Below are 16,644 nucleotides of genomic sequence, written 5' to 3' on the forward strand. Positions count from 1 at the left end.
AGTCCTCCAATACTTTAATGTAGAAGCTGCAGAGTTCTGTGTATTCTGGATTGTGACTCCTTGATAATTGAATTGTTTCTTTTGGTTACCTGTAGTATTTTCTCCTTGACCTGATAATTATGGAATTAGACTATAATATTCCTTGTAGTTTTCATTTTGGAATCTCTTTCAGGAGGTGATTGGTGAAGTCTTTCAATGACTAACTATTTTACCCTCTGGTTATAGGGTATCAAAATGACTTTCCTTCATAATTTCTTGAAAGTTGGTTTCTAGGCTCTTTTTTGATCATGGCTTTCAGATGGTCCAATAATTCTTATCTCTTCTGGCTCTATTTGCTTTTCCAATGAGATTTTTTACATTTTATTTTATTTTTTTTTCATTCTCTGGATTTTGTTTGACTGATGCTTGATTTCATTAGTCATTAGTTTTCCTTGTCCAAGTAAAATTCAGAAATTATTTCCTTCAGTTCACTTTTATAGTTCCTTTTTCATTTGACCAATTCCACTTTTTAAGGCATTTTTCTCCTCTTTGACTTTTCATACCTCTTTCCATTTGGACTACTCTGTTTTTAGTGTTTTTAAAGGTGTGTGTGTGTGTGTGTGTGTGTGTATGGGTATACGTGTCTTTATCAAACTGTTGACTAGTTTTTTTATGGTTTTTTGTTTTCATCACTCATTTCTGTTCCCAATTTTTCCTTTACCTCTCTTAATTGACTTTCAAAATCCTTTTTGAAGGGGTGGCTAGGTGTCACAGTGAATAGAGCACTGGCCCTGGAGTCAAGAGTACCTGAGTTCAAATCCAGCCTCAGACACTTAATAATTACCTAGCTGTGTGGCCTTGAGCAAGCCACTTAACTCCATTTGCCTTGCAAAAACCTAAAAAAAAAATATCCTTCTTGAGCTCTTCTATAGTTTGTGACAAATTCACATTTTTCTTGGAGGCTATTATTGCCCCATTTTTATATTTAAAAAACTGAGGCAAACAGAGTTTAAGCGACTTGCTGAAGAGGACTCAGTAAATGTTAAATGTCTTCCTAGCTATATTGCCTCAGTGTTCTCACCATTACAGCACTTAGCTGTCCAAGTCATTGACTTAAATTTGAGAGGTAAAGGTAAAGGTAGGAGTAAGACCAAGGCCTTATGGGAATTTCTCAGGTTTGGAGTCATAGTTTGTTTTTGAGCACTTCTATCAGCCCTCCTCCCTTTTCTTTCCCCTTTCCCCTCCTATTAAACTATAGCATAAGACAAATTTTTGTTTCTTCATGTGATGTAATTTGCCCCATTCTGTTTCCCTCTTTTCTCTTCTTCTGACTCTATGTTTTTCCCAATGAGATTATTTTTACATTTTCTTTTATTTTTTTCATTCTTTGGATTTTGTTTGACTGATTCTTGATTTCGCTAGTCATTAGTTTGTAGGAAATGTGATTAGGAACCAACAAGAGTAGAAGAAAAGGATTGCTGAAGATCTGAGGAAGGGAAAGGGGACCCAGCTAAAGACTTTCAGCATAAATTGAGTGAAATCAGTGTGGTTTTGCAACTTCTACTAACAATCAGCTCAAACAGTATCATCTTATCTTCAATTGTTATTTTAGGTTTTCCAATCACCTTCACATCTATTGTATTTGAATTCTCAGTGCTAGGAGGTAACCTGAGCAGATATCCTTATTTTACAAATGAGAAAAATCTCAGAAATGAAATATTTGACCTGAGATAATGTGCTAAATTAAAGAAGAGTTGGGGCAAAACTCCATTGTGCCATACTGCCTCTTCAATCCATTCCTATATTAACCTATTAAGGGCCATTCCAACTCTAGGATGTGTGTGTGTGTGTGTGTGTGTGTGTGTGTGTGTGTGTGTGTGTGTGTGTGTATGCACTTGGGTACCTCATGTTCAATTTATATTAAACACTCAGATTTGACGAACTTGATGGCCTCATCTCGGGACTATGACAACCTGCTATGGGCATGGAAGGGTTGGAGGGATATGGCAGGACGAGCTATCCTTCCCCACTTCCAGGAGTATGTGGAGCTTAGCAACAAAGCTGCTCAGCTCAATGGTGAGTATCCCTGCCCCATGCCTGATATCATTCCTACTTGGGAAGCCATAGATCTTAGGGGTTAGCCCCTGAGACCCTGAGGGCCTCTGAGGGAAGGAATAGGGACTTGGAGATAGGTCCTATGAATAAGATGAGCTGGGGAGCAGATCCTAGGTGATCAAGGGATTCTCGCATGTATCCCAGGCTTTGCTGATTCTGGAGCCTCTTGGAGAGCCAGTTATGAAACACCTTCCCTGGAGCAGGATCTGGAGCAACTCTACCAACAACTGCAGCCACTCTACCTGAACCTTCATGCCTATGTCCGTCGAGCTCTATATCGTCACTATGGAGCTAATCACATCAACCTTCAAGGGCCCATTCCTGCTCATCTGTTAGGTGAGAAAGAGACAAAAGATGGGGGTCAAAGTCCAGCAGCAGGGAGGAGAGGATGAAAGCTTGGACCTGGGAGATATGGAGTTAGTACTAGGTAATGAAGAAAAGGCAGAATGGAACCAGAGAGATGTGAGGAGCCTCTGAGGATACCAGGACAAACATTAGAATAGATGGTGGAGGAAAGTGAGAATAGGTGGCAGGGAGAAGAGAAGCTGCCAAGGAGATAGGAGAATTGGAAAACTTGAGTCTATGAGTTATATTATCAAGGCCTCTGTATCCCTAGTGACCTGATTCACCTTCAGGTCAGCCCTCCCTTCTTGAGTATTATAGTGATGGCTTTATTGGAAGCACAGATGGGGGAGGGGCAACATAAATTTTTTTCTATCGAATCAGCACACAGCTAATGAGTGTGGGAGACAGAGAACAAAAGGCCTGATTTATGTCTAACATTTTTCTTTTTCTTTTTAGATTTTTAATTGGTTTTACTTTCACTATTTATGAGGTTTTTAACTATTATCTATTCCATTTGTTTTTCACTTCATCTTCATTTCTGAATTATCCCAGAGCCCTCTTTTATCAAGAGCCATCCTCTGTAACATCCAAAGATGAAAGAGTAAAAAAATCCCTACACATCAGCTATGTTGACAGTATTCAATATTCCACATCCATAATCCTATACCTTTGTAAAGAAGGAAGAGAGCCAGCACTCTTTCTGAATTTATTCCAGGATGGTTCTTTCGCCTTGAGTGGTGAAAGGCATCTGTATTTAACCTCTTTCTCTCTCTTTTCTTTCCAGGCAACATGTGGGCTCAGACCTGGTCCAACATCTATGAATTGGTGGTGCCATATCCTTCTGCCCACCAGGTGGATGCCACTCCAGCTATGATAAACCAGGTCAGTGATCTGTCAACTTGATCTCTGCTCCTTACACAGCTCTTCTCCACCCTCTCACTCCCAATCTTGTGCCTTCTGATGTTTCTCTACTCTCAAATTCAAGGTCCTCAATGAGGGGAATCCAGTGGGGATGAAAGGTTTCTGGTGCTTAGAGAGGTCCTTTCCCACACTGGGTCCCTTCCACTACCCTGCACCCTAAACTTTGTCCCTTCTGTATTAGTAGTGTCCTGTGACCATGGGTAAATCACTTCCCTTCACTGGGACTCAGTTTATTTGAGAAATTGAACTTTGAAAACCACCAAAGTACCTTTCAGCTCTCCAGCTATGATCCTTTGATTCTTTGGACTTTTGATTTCAGGGTTGGACCGTCCGGAGAATGTTTGAAGAGGCAGATAAATTCTTCCAGTCCCTGGGTCTTATTCCCCTGCCCCCTGAGTTCTGGGAAAAGTCAATGCTGGAGAAGCCAAACGATGGACGAGAAGTTGTATGCCATGCTTCAGCCTGGGATTTTTATAATGGCAAAGACTTCAGGTGGGACAGAAAGGGATGATATCCTTTCAGATTCATTTGGAGAAGGGGAAAGGAAGTGATGATATTCCCTCCCTCCCCCTGCCCTTAATCAAAAATAAGGAGAAAATCTGTCTGGCTAGTTCTGAAAGTTAGGACACCATGTTGATGGTTTGATCAGTTCAGGTATAAGTATTAGTTAAATTCTTACTGTGCTCCAGTGTTAAGCACTTCACAAGTATCTCATTTGATTTTCACAATATCCCTGCGAGGTAAGTACTCTTATGATTCTCATTTTATAGTCGAAGAAATGGAGACGAGCAGAGTTAGTCAAGGAGTTAGTCAATATCTGAGTCTGGATTTGAATTCAGGTCTTTCTAACTCTTAAGTCCTTCTGACTCTGCTGTGCCAATAATTTGTATTACTCCATTCCAGGGCTACAAATTACATTTCTTCCATTAAAAAGTATGGTGCTGGAACAAAGTAAGATGAGCTGGGGAGCAGATGCTAGGTGATCAATAGATTCTCACATGTATCCTAGGCAAATACACAATAGCAGTACATGCCATTTCAGGAGAGCAGAAACTTGTGGTTAGTCTCTTGAACACACCACTACAAAGACATCAGGACTGTAGCCCCAAAGAAATGGAGTAGGGTAGATGAGGAATACTGTATGCTATTTAATATATGGAATTTCAGAGTTGGAAGGGACTTTAAATGTCACTTATAGTACAACTCTCTCATTTTTGCTGAGGTCACACAGGTAATAAGCAGCAAAGTCATTGTGATAGGATCAATATCTAACAGGATTTCCCTTCCAACAGGAGTTAGGCTACTTTTTTTCCTTGAAGTTAACCCTCCCCTTCTCCCCACCCCATTTGATAGGCATTAAGGAAGCTGTGACAAGGGAGAAGCTGCTTGATCCTTCTCCTACCTCCACTTTATCAGCTCCTCTTCCTCTCAATCGAGTTCCAGGAATAGCTTTTTAAAGGGAAACTAGCTTAACCCATGCTGGGATGGAGCAAGGAAGAACCTTGGCAACTGGGTAATGCAGTGGATAGAGTACTAAATCTAGAGTCAGGAACGCCTGAATTCTAATGAAACCTCAGCTAGCTGTATGGCCCTCACTTAATCTGCCTCCATGTCCTCTATATGGGTAGCATAATAATACCTATTTGGTAGGCTTCTTGAGGGGATCAAATGAAATAATATTTAAATTCCTTTCTTATCACGAGTAGGATTTAAACCCTTGGGTCTAATCCAAAACTTGCTGTTTGCTTTCCTTTTAATTTCACCTTTCTGATAATTTTTGTGGCTCAATTCTTTTAAGAGGGATAGAACAGGGCTCATTGTGCACCCTTAGGGAATCAGGAGAGAAGGTAGATAAAATCTTAACTCCATGTACCAAGTTGTTTATGCTCTCCCCTAAGGATAGTAGCAAAGGAGAAATAGACCTTGTCATATGAAACAAGAGGGATTCAAAGAATGAAAAAGGGAGCTCAGTAAGAGAATAGAAAACAATCTTCTGACTTGGATGGCTTAAACAGTGGTGTCAGCCTACAAGTAGAGCCTCAACCAAATTAAAATGTAATAAAGAAATATTTAAATAAAATGATAATAGAACATAGATAATATTAATGTTCTAAATCAGGATGCATATAGTCAAGAGATAATTATATACAATTTATTTTAATTTAAATTTTGAATTAAACTCCTATTTTGAGTTTAATATCTCTAACACAGAGGCAGTTAATTCATTCCACTTCCACAGAAGCCTCTTATAAAACCTCATCTAGGCACTATGAAGGGAGACAAAGGAAGGCTGTGATGCTGCTAATCTTTTCAGGGTTCAGTGAGATCAGAGGACATACTCATACCAAACAATTGAACAATATCACAGATGATATTGCATTTCATCTAATACCAAGGCCTTTATAGAAAGAGCAGATGGCAAATGTAGTGAGAGCAGTTAGGGAACTAAGTAATCTCTTCAGATGGTTCTACTTCCAGAATTCTCACTTTTGTAGTCTTATTTTCTTCCTTGATCTCTTTTTTAAAATTTTATTTTTTTCAATTACACATACAGGTAGTTTTCAACATTCTTGCTTTCTAATCATAATCATCATCATAATCTGGTATAACAGTAGAGAGGAGAAAGCCCTTTCCATGTATAGACTAAGAAATACTTTGTTGGTCTGTCCATTCCTCTTCCCTATCCCCATGCCTAAAGATCTCATTCTCCTATCTCCCCACCCCTTTTCTTTCTCTTTTTGCACATAGAATCAAACAATGCACAGTGGTGAATATGGAGGACCTCATCGTCATTCACCATGAGATGGGTCATGTGCAGTATTTCATGCAATACAAAGACCAACCTTTGACCTTCCGAGAGGGTGCCAACCCAGGTTTCCATGAGGCCATCGGAGATGTGCTGGCACTATCTGTCTCCACCCCCAAGCACTTACACAGTATTGGCCTGCTGGATAATGAGGGCGGGGACCATGGTAAGCTAAGGGGTGGGAACCCAAAGATGGAAGGAAAACTCAAAGATGGGCAGCAAAAGATTAAGGAGAGACTTGGAGGCCAGGGTGCAGGGGTGGAAACAAATATCAGATGAAAATAGGGAGCAGAATTGTCAAGAATTAACTAAGATCAGAAGCTGCTTATTCAGTAAGGAGTGAAAGGAGATAGCTTTCAAAGTCTTCTTTGGGAAATGTACATTTTTAATATAAAAAAATCCCACTAAACAAATGTGGCAATTGATGGTGTATAAGTCGAGCCATGTGTGTTATGTAGAAGCTCAAACCCTTCAGGAAACAGTGACACAATTTCCAGTTCTGTTGGGAAGGAGGCCATTAAGAATAAATTGGAGAAATTAGAAAGGGAAGGGGAGAGCTGATTACTTGTATCCTCTTTGCCAGAGAGTGACATCAACTATCTTATGAGTGTTGCACTGGATAAGATTGCCTTCATTCCTTTTGGTTACCTTATTGACCAATGGCGCTGGCGGGTGTTCGATGGGAGCATCAACAAGAAAGAATACAATCAGGAATGGTGGAACCTCAGGTCTGCATGAGCAAGTTGGTACTTATGTGTGTAGGGGCTATGAGATGAGATCAAGGTTCAGAGTCAGAACCTTTGGAATCAGCTACCCCTGGAGTCTGGGACTTGGGCAGCCTTGTGTCAGGACCCAGGGGCAATCTCAGGTGGTAGGTGTGGGATCTCCCCTTCTAAGCCAGTAGTGCCACTCAACTTTCAAATACATATATATATATATATATATATATATGTATGTATACTTTTCTCATAAACTCACACACCTTATTTACCAAGACAACAGGATGGCATCCACTCCCCACAACTCTTTTCTCTTTTTCACAGGCTAAAGTACCAGGGTCTGTGTCCACCAGTACCCAGGACACAAGAAGACTTTGACCCAGGTGCCAAGTACCACATACCTGGAAATGTGCCCTATCTCAGGTAAAGAAAGAAAGGACCCAGGTCTGCCTGGGAACAGAAGGGTGCTATTAACAGGAGTTATTGGGGAGAAGTTAATGCATATGAGTGTGTGTAAAAAGAGATGACAATGCTCAAACAATCAACAAGCATGAATTACATACCTACTGTATGCTGAGCACTGTGATAGGTGCTAAAAATACAAAGGTGAGACAGTTTTTTTCAATAAGAAATTTATATTTACTAGGGGGGGTAAAACAATACTTTGGAGAGCAGCCACCAGAAAAAGTAAGCTTGGTCTAGGTTAGGGTATCTTTTTTAGGTTTTTGCAAGACAAACAGGGTTAAGTGGCTTGCCCAAGGCCACACAGCTAGGTAATTATTAAGTGTCTGAGACCAAATTTGAACCCAGGTACTCCTGACTCCAGGGCCGGTGCTTTATCCACTATGCCACCTAGCCACCCTATAGGTTAGGGGATCTTAACATTTTTTTTTTTATATCATGTAAAACCTTAAAAAACCTATGGCTCTTTATCAGAAGATTTTAAACTACAGACTAAAAATACTTAGCATTACAAAGGAAGTCAATTATATTGAAACAGCAAAGCATTAAATACCAAATTTGTAGGCTTTCTCATTCCACCCCTGACAGTTGATCTGTGGAACCATAGATTGGCATAGTGATGGTAATATTGATTGAATTATTGTTTCCATTTCCCCCTGCTCTCTGCTCTTCTGGGTAGAACCAGACCACATATCCCACCCAACACAATGGTCTTCAGGGATGCTATATCTGTTCCCCTGGTTGTGATGGACCAGGACTGGGGTCTGATTTGAAAATCCTTGATTGCTGGTGTTTGTGCTGACCTGAAATTACCCTGCTCAGAGCATTGGCAGGTTGGGGGTCCAATTTCAAGATCTGGAACTGGTTTCCTTGGCATAACTCCTTTTCTTCAGTTCTGCCAACTGCCAGACCTTCACACCCCTAGCTGGCATTCCTGAAAGGACTCCCTCCCCATTTCTTCGGGCTTCTGGCTGTCTTCTTTTTGTGCAGTTCTGGACCAAATAAAGGGGTTTGCTTCTGTTTTACTTTTGGTTTTGATTTCCTTTATCAATGGATTTTATTTTAAATATATTCTGGCTGAATGCTAGGGCTTTTCTACATTCACATTCTCATCTTAACTGGAAGTCTTTGGTTATAAGCTTGTGTTTTTATTCTATGAGATATAAAGGGAGGGGGGCTTTGATTTACCCTCTAGCTTACTAGATGTAATAACAGAATTCTTGGAGTGATATATATTAACAAGGTGATGACTGCTGGGAAAATTCCTTTTATGAGGTGTGAACAGGTCCTTGAATGGATTAAAAGGAACAGCTTCATTGCTCAACAAAACAATTAGTCCTGTATGCTTGGGGACTTAAATTAGCTAAGAGCTGGGGACTTGAAGTCTTAGGAGTACTTGATAGAGATCCTGAAAGAAATTGGGGGAAGGAGTTCTTTTCTGTCCCTCCTCCATTAGGCATAGTATGTAGCAATGGAAAAAAACACCTGATTCAACAGTTCTAGAATTTTTCTGATTTGAGAGAATTCAAGGTGAAGCAGACACATTCCAGATAGATATGGATACCAAAAGGGTGTTAACTCAAGGAAGAAAGCAGCTTCAAAAACTGAGACCTCTGGCAGCAAAGAGAGTCATTTATGGAAATGGACAGACCCTGAAAATTCAGTTGAGCAACTTATCTATATAGCAGAGATGTTCCAAGTGATAGGAAGTTCCAAAGAAAGACATGATGATTCTGTGAAGAAAGACTTTACAAGCCTTGCAGAGTCAGGAGATGTGAGTTGCCAAATGCCAAACATTGCTGTCTCACTACCATTCATTGTACTGTAAATTTGGTCCTACTTTTGCCATGCTTGCTGTATGTGTATGTAGGAGAGTGTGCCCTAGGTTTGTGAGGACAATGTTTTATAGATTTTTTTAAAAACTATACTATTTTATCAAAGTCTTAGAGTTAATTATATGTACTGGTTTACTATGTACATCAATGGGGGATTGTGCATATATGCTCTTCTCTCCTCTTAAGAGTCTACTTAGTCCCTGAAGTTTATTTTGAGTTATGTGTTAATCCTGTTTTATTTGTTATTTTATTCTGTTATTTGTTATTTGTTCTGTTAATTTTTTTCTGCTTCTGAAGTTTTGTATTCCAATTCTGTCATTCTCCTTTTCAGAGGAACTACTGTTTTATAACATGTCTGCCTTGTGTTCTAAGTTCTCTAAGCCCCGGTTAGACTTGATGTGACTTAAGAGATCTAGATTCTATTGTTATTTCTTTGAGATTTTTATTTAATTCTTTGTATGTTCTGAATCATTCCAGAAGTTCAAAGGATTGGATTCGTCCTTTGTTGCAAAGTGCTTTTACACTGAAGTGACTATTTTTTTCAAATGTTTGTAGATTTAACCTCCCCATATATGTATTTTCCATCTTTCTAAATCACTCTGCTGATTATTCTATGGTATTATTGCAGTAAATTGGTTATTTTCACCAATTGTTTCCCTTCTGTAGGCTCAATATTGCTGTATCTATCTCTTAGTACTTGTTACCTGTTACCTGTTCTCTTAGACTACTGTGACCCTCAGGAGGTGACAGTGTCAAGTGGTCACCAACTCTAGTAGGGTCTATTCTTTAACATTCCTAGACCTAATTTTTTTCAGTAGTCACTTCCTCTCTGAGGCTTTGCTTGGCATCTACAATAACCCTAAGAGGTCAGACAAGAGAGTTATTTAGGATGTTGAGGAATGACTTATGTATAATTTGTTTGCTTTTTGTGTTTTTAAAGTATATACAAACATCAATTGATTCCAAAAGCCATTGCATTTATCTGTTCTCTGAATCTCTGTTCTCTTCAGCAAGTTTCTTTACAGAAGAAAACAAAACAACACCCAACTTTTCTTACTTTTTTGCATTGCTATAATTACCCTTTTCCTTGCTCCCAATTCTCTCCTCTCAAAAACAAAATATAGGCGACAGCTAAGTGGCACAGTTCATAGAGCATCACTCCTGGAGTCAGGAGGTCCTGAGTTCATATATGGCTTCAGATAATTGACACTGAATAGCTGTGTGGCTTTGGGCAAGTTGCTTAACCCTGATTTCCTTGTCTGCAATTACAAAAAGCACTAGAATGATTTTGCAGTATGATATAAAACAGACCTACAAATTGTCCATGTCTGAATATGTATATCACTAGTCCATTATCTTTCTATTCAGAAAATGTTTCATCCTCTATCCTCTAATTGTGATGAATGAATTGCCTTGTTCAGAGTTCTTAAATCTTTCAATGGATTTTTCTTCTACAGTAACTTTACTGTCATTGTATAAATTCTTCTCACTTCCCCTGCATCAATTCATACAACTATTCTAAGATTCAGGTGAATCTGTTCCTTTCATCAATTAGTACACAATAATATTTCCCTACATTCATACAATTTGTTCCACTATTTCCTGAATGATAAGCATTTCTTTAATTTCCAATTCTTTGCTGAAACAAAATGTTCTGGGAATGTTTATTATTTATTTATTTTATGGGGGGGTGTTGCAAAGCAATGGGGTTAAGTGACTAATCCAAGGTCACACAGCTAGGTAATTAAGTGTCTGAGGCTGGAATTGAACTTAGGTGCTCTATCCACTGCACCTTTTATCTACCCCCTCTAAGAATGTTTTCACACATTTTGGATTCTTTTCCTCTTTGGTATATATGTCTGGTTATATTTGGGGGTAAACAGATATGCTGACTTTAGTAACTTTTGACTTTATTCTATATTCTAGTATGGTTATATATTCATGTGATCTTTTTCATAGCCACTTGGTACTTAACCCTATTTATGGTATGAGATGTTGGACTAAATCTAATTTCTAACTAAATGCTTTTCCCAGAAGTTTTTATATACATTAGATTCTAAATCTTGTGTTCCTAATCTGTCCCAAAAATTTTGGTTTTTTTTAAATAATTGCCAAATGGTTTTTAATGATTATTACTTTGTAATATAATTTGAGATATAGAATTGATAGGTACCCTTTTTCCATTATTTCCCTTAAGATTCTTGGTTTGTTTTTTTTTAACTCCAACTGCATTCTTTTTTCTAGTTCTATGAAGTAAAGTTTAAATTAAGAAGAGCTTTTGGACCACCTGGTTTGGTTTTACCCTTGATTTGTCTTCTCTTTCCAGATACTTTGTCAGTTTTGTGATTCAATTCCAGTTTCACGAGGCCCTGTGCCGAGCCGCTGGCCACACAGGCCCACTGCACAAGTGTGATATCTATCAATCAAAGGAGGCAGGGAAGCTCTTGGCGTGAGTTAATTTGTCCTTTGGCTTAAATTCAATCCTCTAATCCAGCTGCCTGCCACAGAGTCAGCAGCCTTTGAGAAGAGAGCCCGCTGGAGATAATGGATATAGACCTGGAAGATTAGCTTCCTTCCTGATCTGCCCACCCACTCATACCTAAACCAAGTCTGCTATGTGTCTTGGTATCTCTCTGTACAAGATAAAGACAATGATTCCTTTTCTGATTCTGGGCAGGAGAAAATAAAGGATCCTTGGGGCCAGATGCTCTCTAAAAAACTGTCCTTTAAAGACAAGTCTAATTCTTTAGAGAATTACTTTAATTCCTTTGCTTATTAATTTTCTTCATTATCAGAGTCAAAGCTGGTTGGCTATCCTAAATCTTATTTAAATATGTTAGAATATGCTTAATCTGTAAAATTATCCAGTTCTAAATATGATCATGTAGAATCAAGATAGTTACTTCTCAATGGGAAATCTAACCTAGAGGAAGAGAGCACTGTATAGGGATTGTAGCCACAGGGCAGAGGGATTAACTATCTATTTCTCTCTTTTCATCTTTCTCAAACTCTATGTAGGGATGCTCTGAAACTTGGAGCCAGTAAGCCCTGGCCAGAAGCTATGATGCTACTTACAGGGCAACCCAACATGTCAGCCACAGCTATTATGAACTTCTTCCAACCCCTGCTGGACTGGCTCGTGGTCAAGAACAAGGAACAGGAAAACATTCTGGGCTGGCCTCAGTATGACTGGACTCCATATTCTGGTACAGCTCCCATCTTTACCCCTCCTCCATCTCAATTCCTTCATCCCACCCAAGATTAATAGAGTTTTCTACATCTAGACACAGTAAATGCAGAGCAAGAAGTTCTCTGTTACAAATTGATTCCAGCTCCTATCTGCTATCAGAGTATCAGATACACTCCATTTGGGTGTAAGCAGGTGCCCTATCTGTCCTACTCCCCTAGGCAATGCCTTTTGGTCAGAACCTAACCACTAAGTTTCTAGGACTGTGTTGCTCAATGAGGCAAAGTCTCTTTGGATCAATACAATGAAAGAGTTGAATTTTACAGAATGGAAAACTGGAGATCTAGAGATTGGAAAGTTATATGGATAATGAGCAGCAGAACTGAAATTTTAATCCAGATTGTCACCTGTATCCAGTCTTTTCATTCTCCCATGTTGCTTACTGCCTTTGTGCTTCATTATCCACCACTTCCCCATCCATCCTTCCCACCACTAGATTAATTTCCTAAAACCTTTCTCCTCTCTATCAATCCTTATCTTCCTTCAAGGTTCAGTTTGGATACCACTTTGTCCATGAAAATTTCCCTGATATTTTTAACTCCCATTTTTAAGGAGACATATTATTGATAAAATAAGGGAGTTATTTTAAATATTTCCTCCATTTCTAACTTTCTGTGACATAAGTCCCAGAGCTTACGAGTTCCTCATGTGGGCATTGGCAAAGAACCTGCATCAGGGAAGTGATCAAGGACATGACTCTAGATTTGAGGGGGAGATGACCAGGAGCCCCATTCTTTTTTCCTTTCTCTGTTACCCACATATGTACCCCATTCTATCATCTTCCCACCCTCCTCATGTGTTTTTCTTCCATATCACCCTAGGTGCCTCCAATGTCCCCCAGAATGACAAAGTCTCCTTCTTGGGAATGAAGCTGGAGCCTGGGCAAGTTGCAGCAGGGCAGTGGGTACTGCTTTCCCTAGGTCTGGTGTTTCTTGTGGCTATACTTGGCTTGACCTATAAGGTATATGGCCTCAAACGTCGACAGGAGTCTTATTTTGGCTCTGAGGTAGAGCTGAGACACTCCTGAAACTGAGCTGGAATTGAAAGGAAATGGAAAATCATGTGGAAAGAAGAGGGGAAGATGGTGGAAGGGAGAAGTGAAAGACAAGCTGAGGATAAAGCTTTGACTATTAAGAACTGAGGCAACTCAGTGCACTGGACTCTGGACCTCATTCTGTTTCTACTCTGCCCCATCTCCCATCTTATTCTTTACCATTCTCCTCCTCTTCTTTCTTCCTTCTCCGTTTCTTCTCTTCCTGTTTTCCTTTTTTTCTTTTGGTTTTCCTAAATTAAACTTTCCTAACTATGCAAGATGCTATAGGACCACTCCATCTCAATAGGCAAAGTACCTCTCCAAACACTTCTTCCATGTCTGAAGAAGGATAGAGTTGAAATTGGGAGAGAGAGCTAATTTATTTTCTCATGACCTATTAAGGAAATCTCTTGATATGAGGTCAGGTATGATATGCTTGGTAGGAGTTAACTAGCCTTTCTCCCTTCAAAGAATTTCACCACCAAGCACCTACATGAATAAAATTAAAGGTTCTATTTAATTTTCCTAAACTGTACCATTCCCCAATCCCTAACCCCTCTTGTCCCTAAAATGGGGGGCAAGTAAGCACTAATTTGGGAGATTGGGACTTGTAATACCTGAAGGCAGCAAGAACCTGGCTCCAATCTTCTTTTTATAGCCTGTTTTCCCAAGCATCCTCCCTCAATTCTGAATTGTCCTCTTTCAGAGGGAAGTACTTAAGAGAAGAGAGTCTTCCAACCATCCCCATCTACATGCATGTTGCATTGAATTCACGTTCCCTCTGGTTGGCCTTCTCTCCAAACTGTCTTATCTCTCTGTTGTAAAAGCAGAAGAAAAATGGGGGACTTCCTTATTCCCTAGGACCAAAATCCCCAGTCAGATACTGTCTACCAAGAAGTATCATTCATCCTGGCAGAGAGAATTTGGGTACCTATCTGGGTCAAACAGAATAGGGGAGGTTCTTAGATACAGACTTTCTGAAAGTCACAACTAGGTCTTGGGGCCTGTTTGTCTAGGAATGTTAGAGGTGGTTAAAAAATAGAACACTGACAGTATTTTGTGGCCTTCAGTAACATAGAAGCTACTGAGTTGAGCAGCTAACTAGCCAGAAAAAGTTATTAAAACAGGGAGATACAAGCTAAAAGCTTCCACCCCACCCAGGCAGCCATACAGGTGATCTTTTCATTAGCCTAGCCTTGCCACCATCCATAGCTATCTCTCTTCCCAGCAGTGACCATATGATGTCATTGTAATTTTTGCCACAACCCCCTCAACTGAGATTGAGGGAAAGTATTGTGCTCCTTGCCCAGGATATAAAAAAATAGTTGAGTGAGTCTCTGCTTTCTGTTGAAATTAAGTGTTTGGCAAAGTCACTGTCCTATTCTGAAAAGTGCCTGTAATGTGACTAGTTGAATTTGAACTAGTGAACTAGTTGGGAATTTACATACTTTGTATACCCTTCCTGGAATGTCCCCCATTGACCTCAAGTCCCTGCCCCTCATTCCCTTGGGGCTCAATCTAACCCACTATTCAATCCAACCCAGACCTATGACCTAGGTAGGGTAGGGGATGGGGTTGGGGGCTGGTCTCAGGGTCTACTTGAGGAGGGTGTCATCATCTCCTGACTCCTTTGGGGAAGGAGATTCTTCTAGGAGAGGGAGGCAGTCCAAGATGTGAATGCAACTGAAAAGTAAAATTGATCTGACTTTCAGGCATCAATTACTGTTTCAATCCCTGGGTTATGTAGTGAGCAGAGCACCCTGCCAAGATATGGGGGGCACAGGAGGCATCAAGTTCAGATGGAGTTTATTGTCTACTTCAGTCATATTATAGTTCAGTCCAAAATGTCTGAGATTTACTCAAGGCTTTTAAAACAAGTGCCAGAGGGGTGGATAGGTGGTAAAGTGGATAGAGCACTGGCCCTGGAGTCAGGAGAACCTGAATTCAAATCTGACCTCAGACACTTAATAATTACCTAGCTGTGTGGCCTTGGGCAAGCCACTTAACCCCATTGCCTTGCAAAAAATAAAAATAAAAAAATAAAACAAATGCCAGGGATTTTACTTACCTCTTGTCTGTGACTTCATTCCTATTTCCATTCCTCAATCCCAGAAGTATGTTTAACCCTATAAATGATTCCTGAAGTACTTATTCTTTATTCAGCTCCAGCTGAAGCAATTCTCAGGCAAGTTTGTGTTGAAAAATGTCATTTTCTTTACTCCTCACCCTTGAATAAATGAAGAATAAATTATTTAAATACTATTTTCCAAGTCTCATGCTATTCACCAGGCATACAAATACAAAGGCAAAAGTATTCCCTTCCCTCAGATTAAATTCTAACATGAGAAATGACAGACATTTTGGCTTTGTAAGTTACAGAACTAAGAAGCAGATGGAAAAGATGGACACAATCATTCTAGAAGCAATGATAGAATTGGCATGATTATGGTTCGTGTATTGATGGCAGGTATGATTGACATTTTTTGACAATAAAATGGCCTAGGAAGTGATGGGAAGCATGGCTAGAGCTAGGCCTAGATGGTTAAGCAGCCATAAATGAAAACAGTGGGCCCCACAGCAGAGTTTCTGGGGATATTCCTCCAGATAGTCCATCCAAGGCAGTCGGCAATTGATGAGATGATAGTTAAGGAGTGAAATGGGCCATCACCTTTCATTGTCCACATACTACTGCCTGGGCACTCTGGAGATTAATCATTTCTGTTTTCAAGATCCAGTCAATGACTTGATCAGGTTTCTAAGATTTTCCCATTGGGCTTGCAAGTATTTTGAAGGTAAAAGTCTTTGTATTCCATTCTGATTGTGTTCAGAATCTAAATTTTGCAATAAATATATTTAAAACACCCAAGTCAATGCCTTGTTTTCTTCTACTTAGAGTTATCCAAATAAGTGTTGACAGATACAGAGCTCTGGGCAGCCTTCATTTTCCATTTCTATTCCAGTGAACTTGACTCTATATAACTATAAAATTTGCTTCAGCTTTCCCATCCACTACCAGGCCATGAGTCCAGTACCTCCTACTACTTTTTAGGTTTACAATGGATGACTGACACTGATGAAAAACTAAATAAATTGCTTTTTTTTGTTGTTAAAAATTAGACTTTAGGGCAGCTAGGTGGTGTAGTGGATAAAGCACAGGCCCTGGAGTCAGGAGTATCTGGGTT

General features: G+C 39.7%; 1 protein-coding gene across 1 annotated transcript in view; it reads left to right on the plus strand.

Annotated features, from left to right (window-relative positions):
• Positions 1-14,634, plus strand: part of LOC141514017 (angiotensin-converting enzyme-like) — a 33,852-nt gene extending 19,218 nt beyond the window's left edge. The window contains exons 16-25 of the mRNA XM_074224439.1: positions 1,912-2,055; positions 2,239-2,430; positions 3,224-3,321; positions 3,680-3,852; positions 6,109-6,332; positions 6,750-6,894; positions 7,210-7,308; positions 11,509-11,631; positions 12,201-12,388; positions 13,251-14,634. Coding sequence (XP_074080540.1) covers positions 1,912-2,055; positions 2,239-2,430; positions 3,224-3,321; positions 3,680-3,852; positions 6,109-6,332; positions 6,750-6,894; positions 7,210-7,308; positions 11,509-11,631; positions 12,201-12,388; positions 13,251-13,456 — 1,592 coding nt within the window. The 3' untranslated portion in view covers positions 13,457-14,634. The remainder of the gene's footprint in view (positions 1-1,911; positions 2,056-2,238; positions 2,431-3,223; positions 3,322-3,679; positions 3,853-6,108; positions 6,333-6,749; positions 6,895-7,209; positions 7,309-11,508; positions 11,632-12,200; positions 12,389-13,250) is intronic.
• The last annotated feature ends 2,010 nt before the right edge of the window (positions 14,635-16,644 follow it).

This window comes from Macrotis lagotis, chromosome 2 (genome assembly GCF_037893015.1).
Source record: "Macrotis lagotis isolate mMagLag1 chromosome 2, bilby.v1.9.chrom.fasta, whole genome shotgun sequence".
Lineage (NCBI taxonomy): Eukaryota > Metazoa > Chordata > Mammalia > Peramelemorphia > Peramelidae > Macrotis > Macrotis lagotis.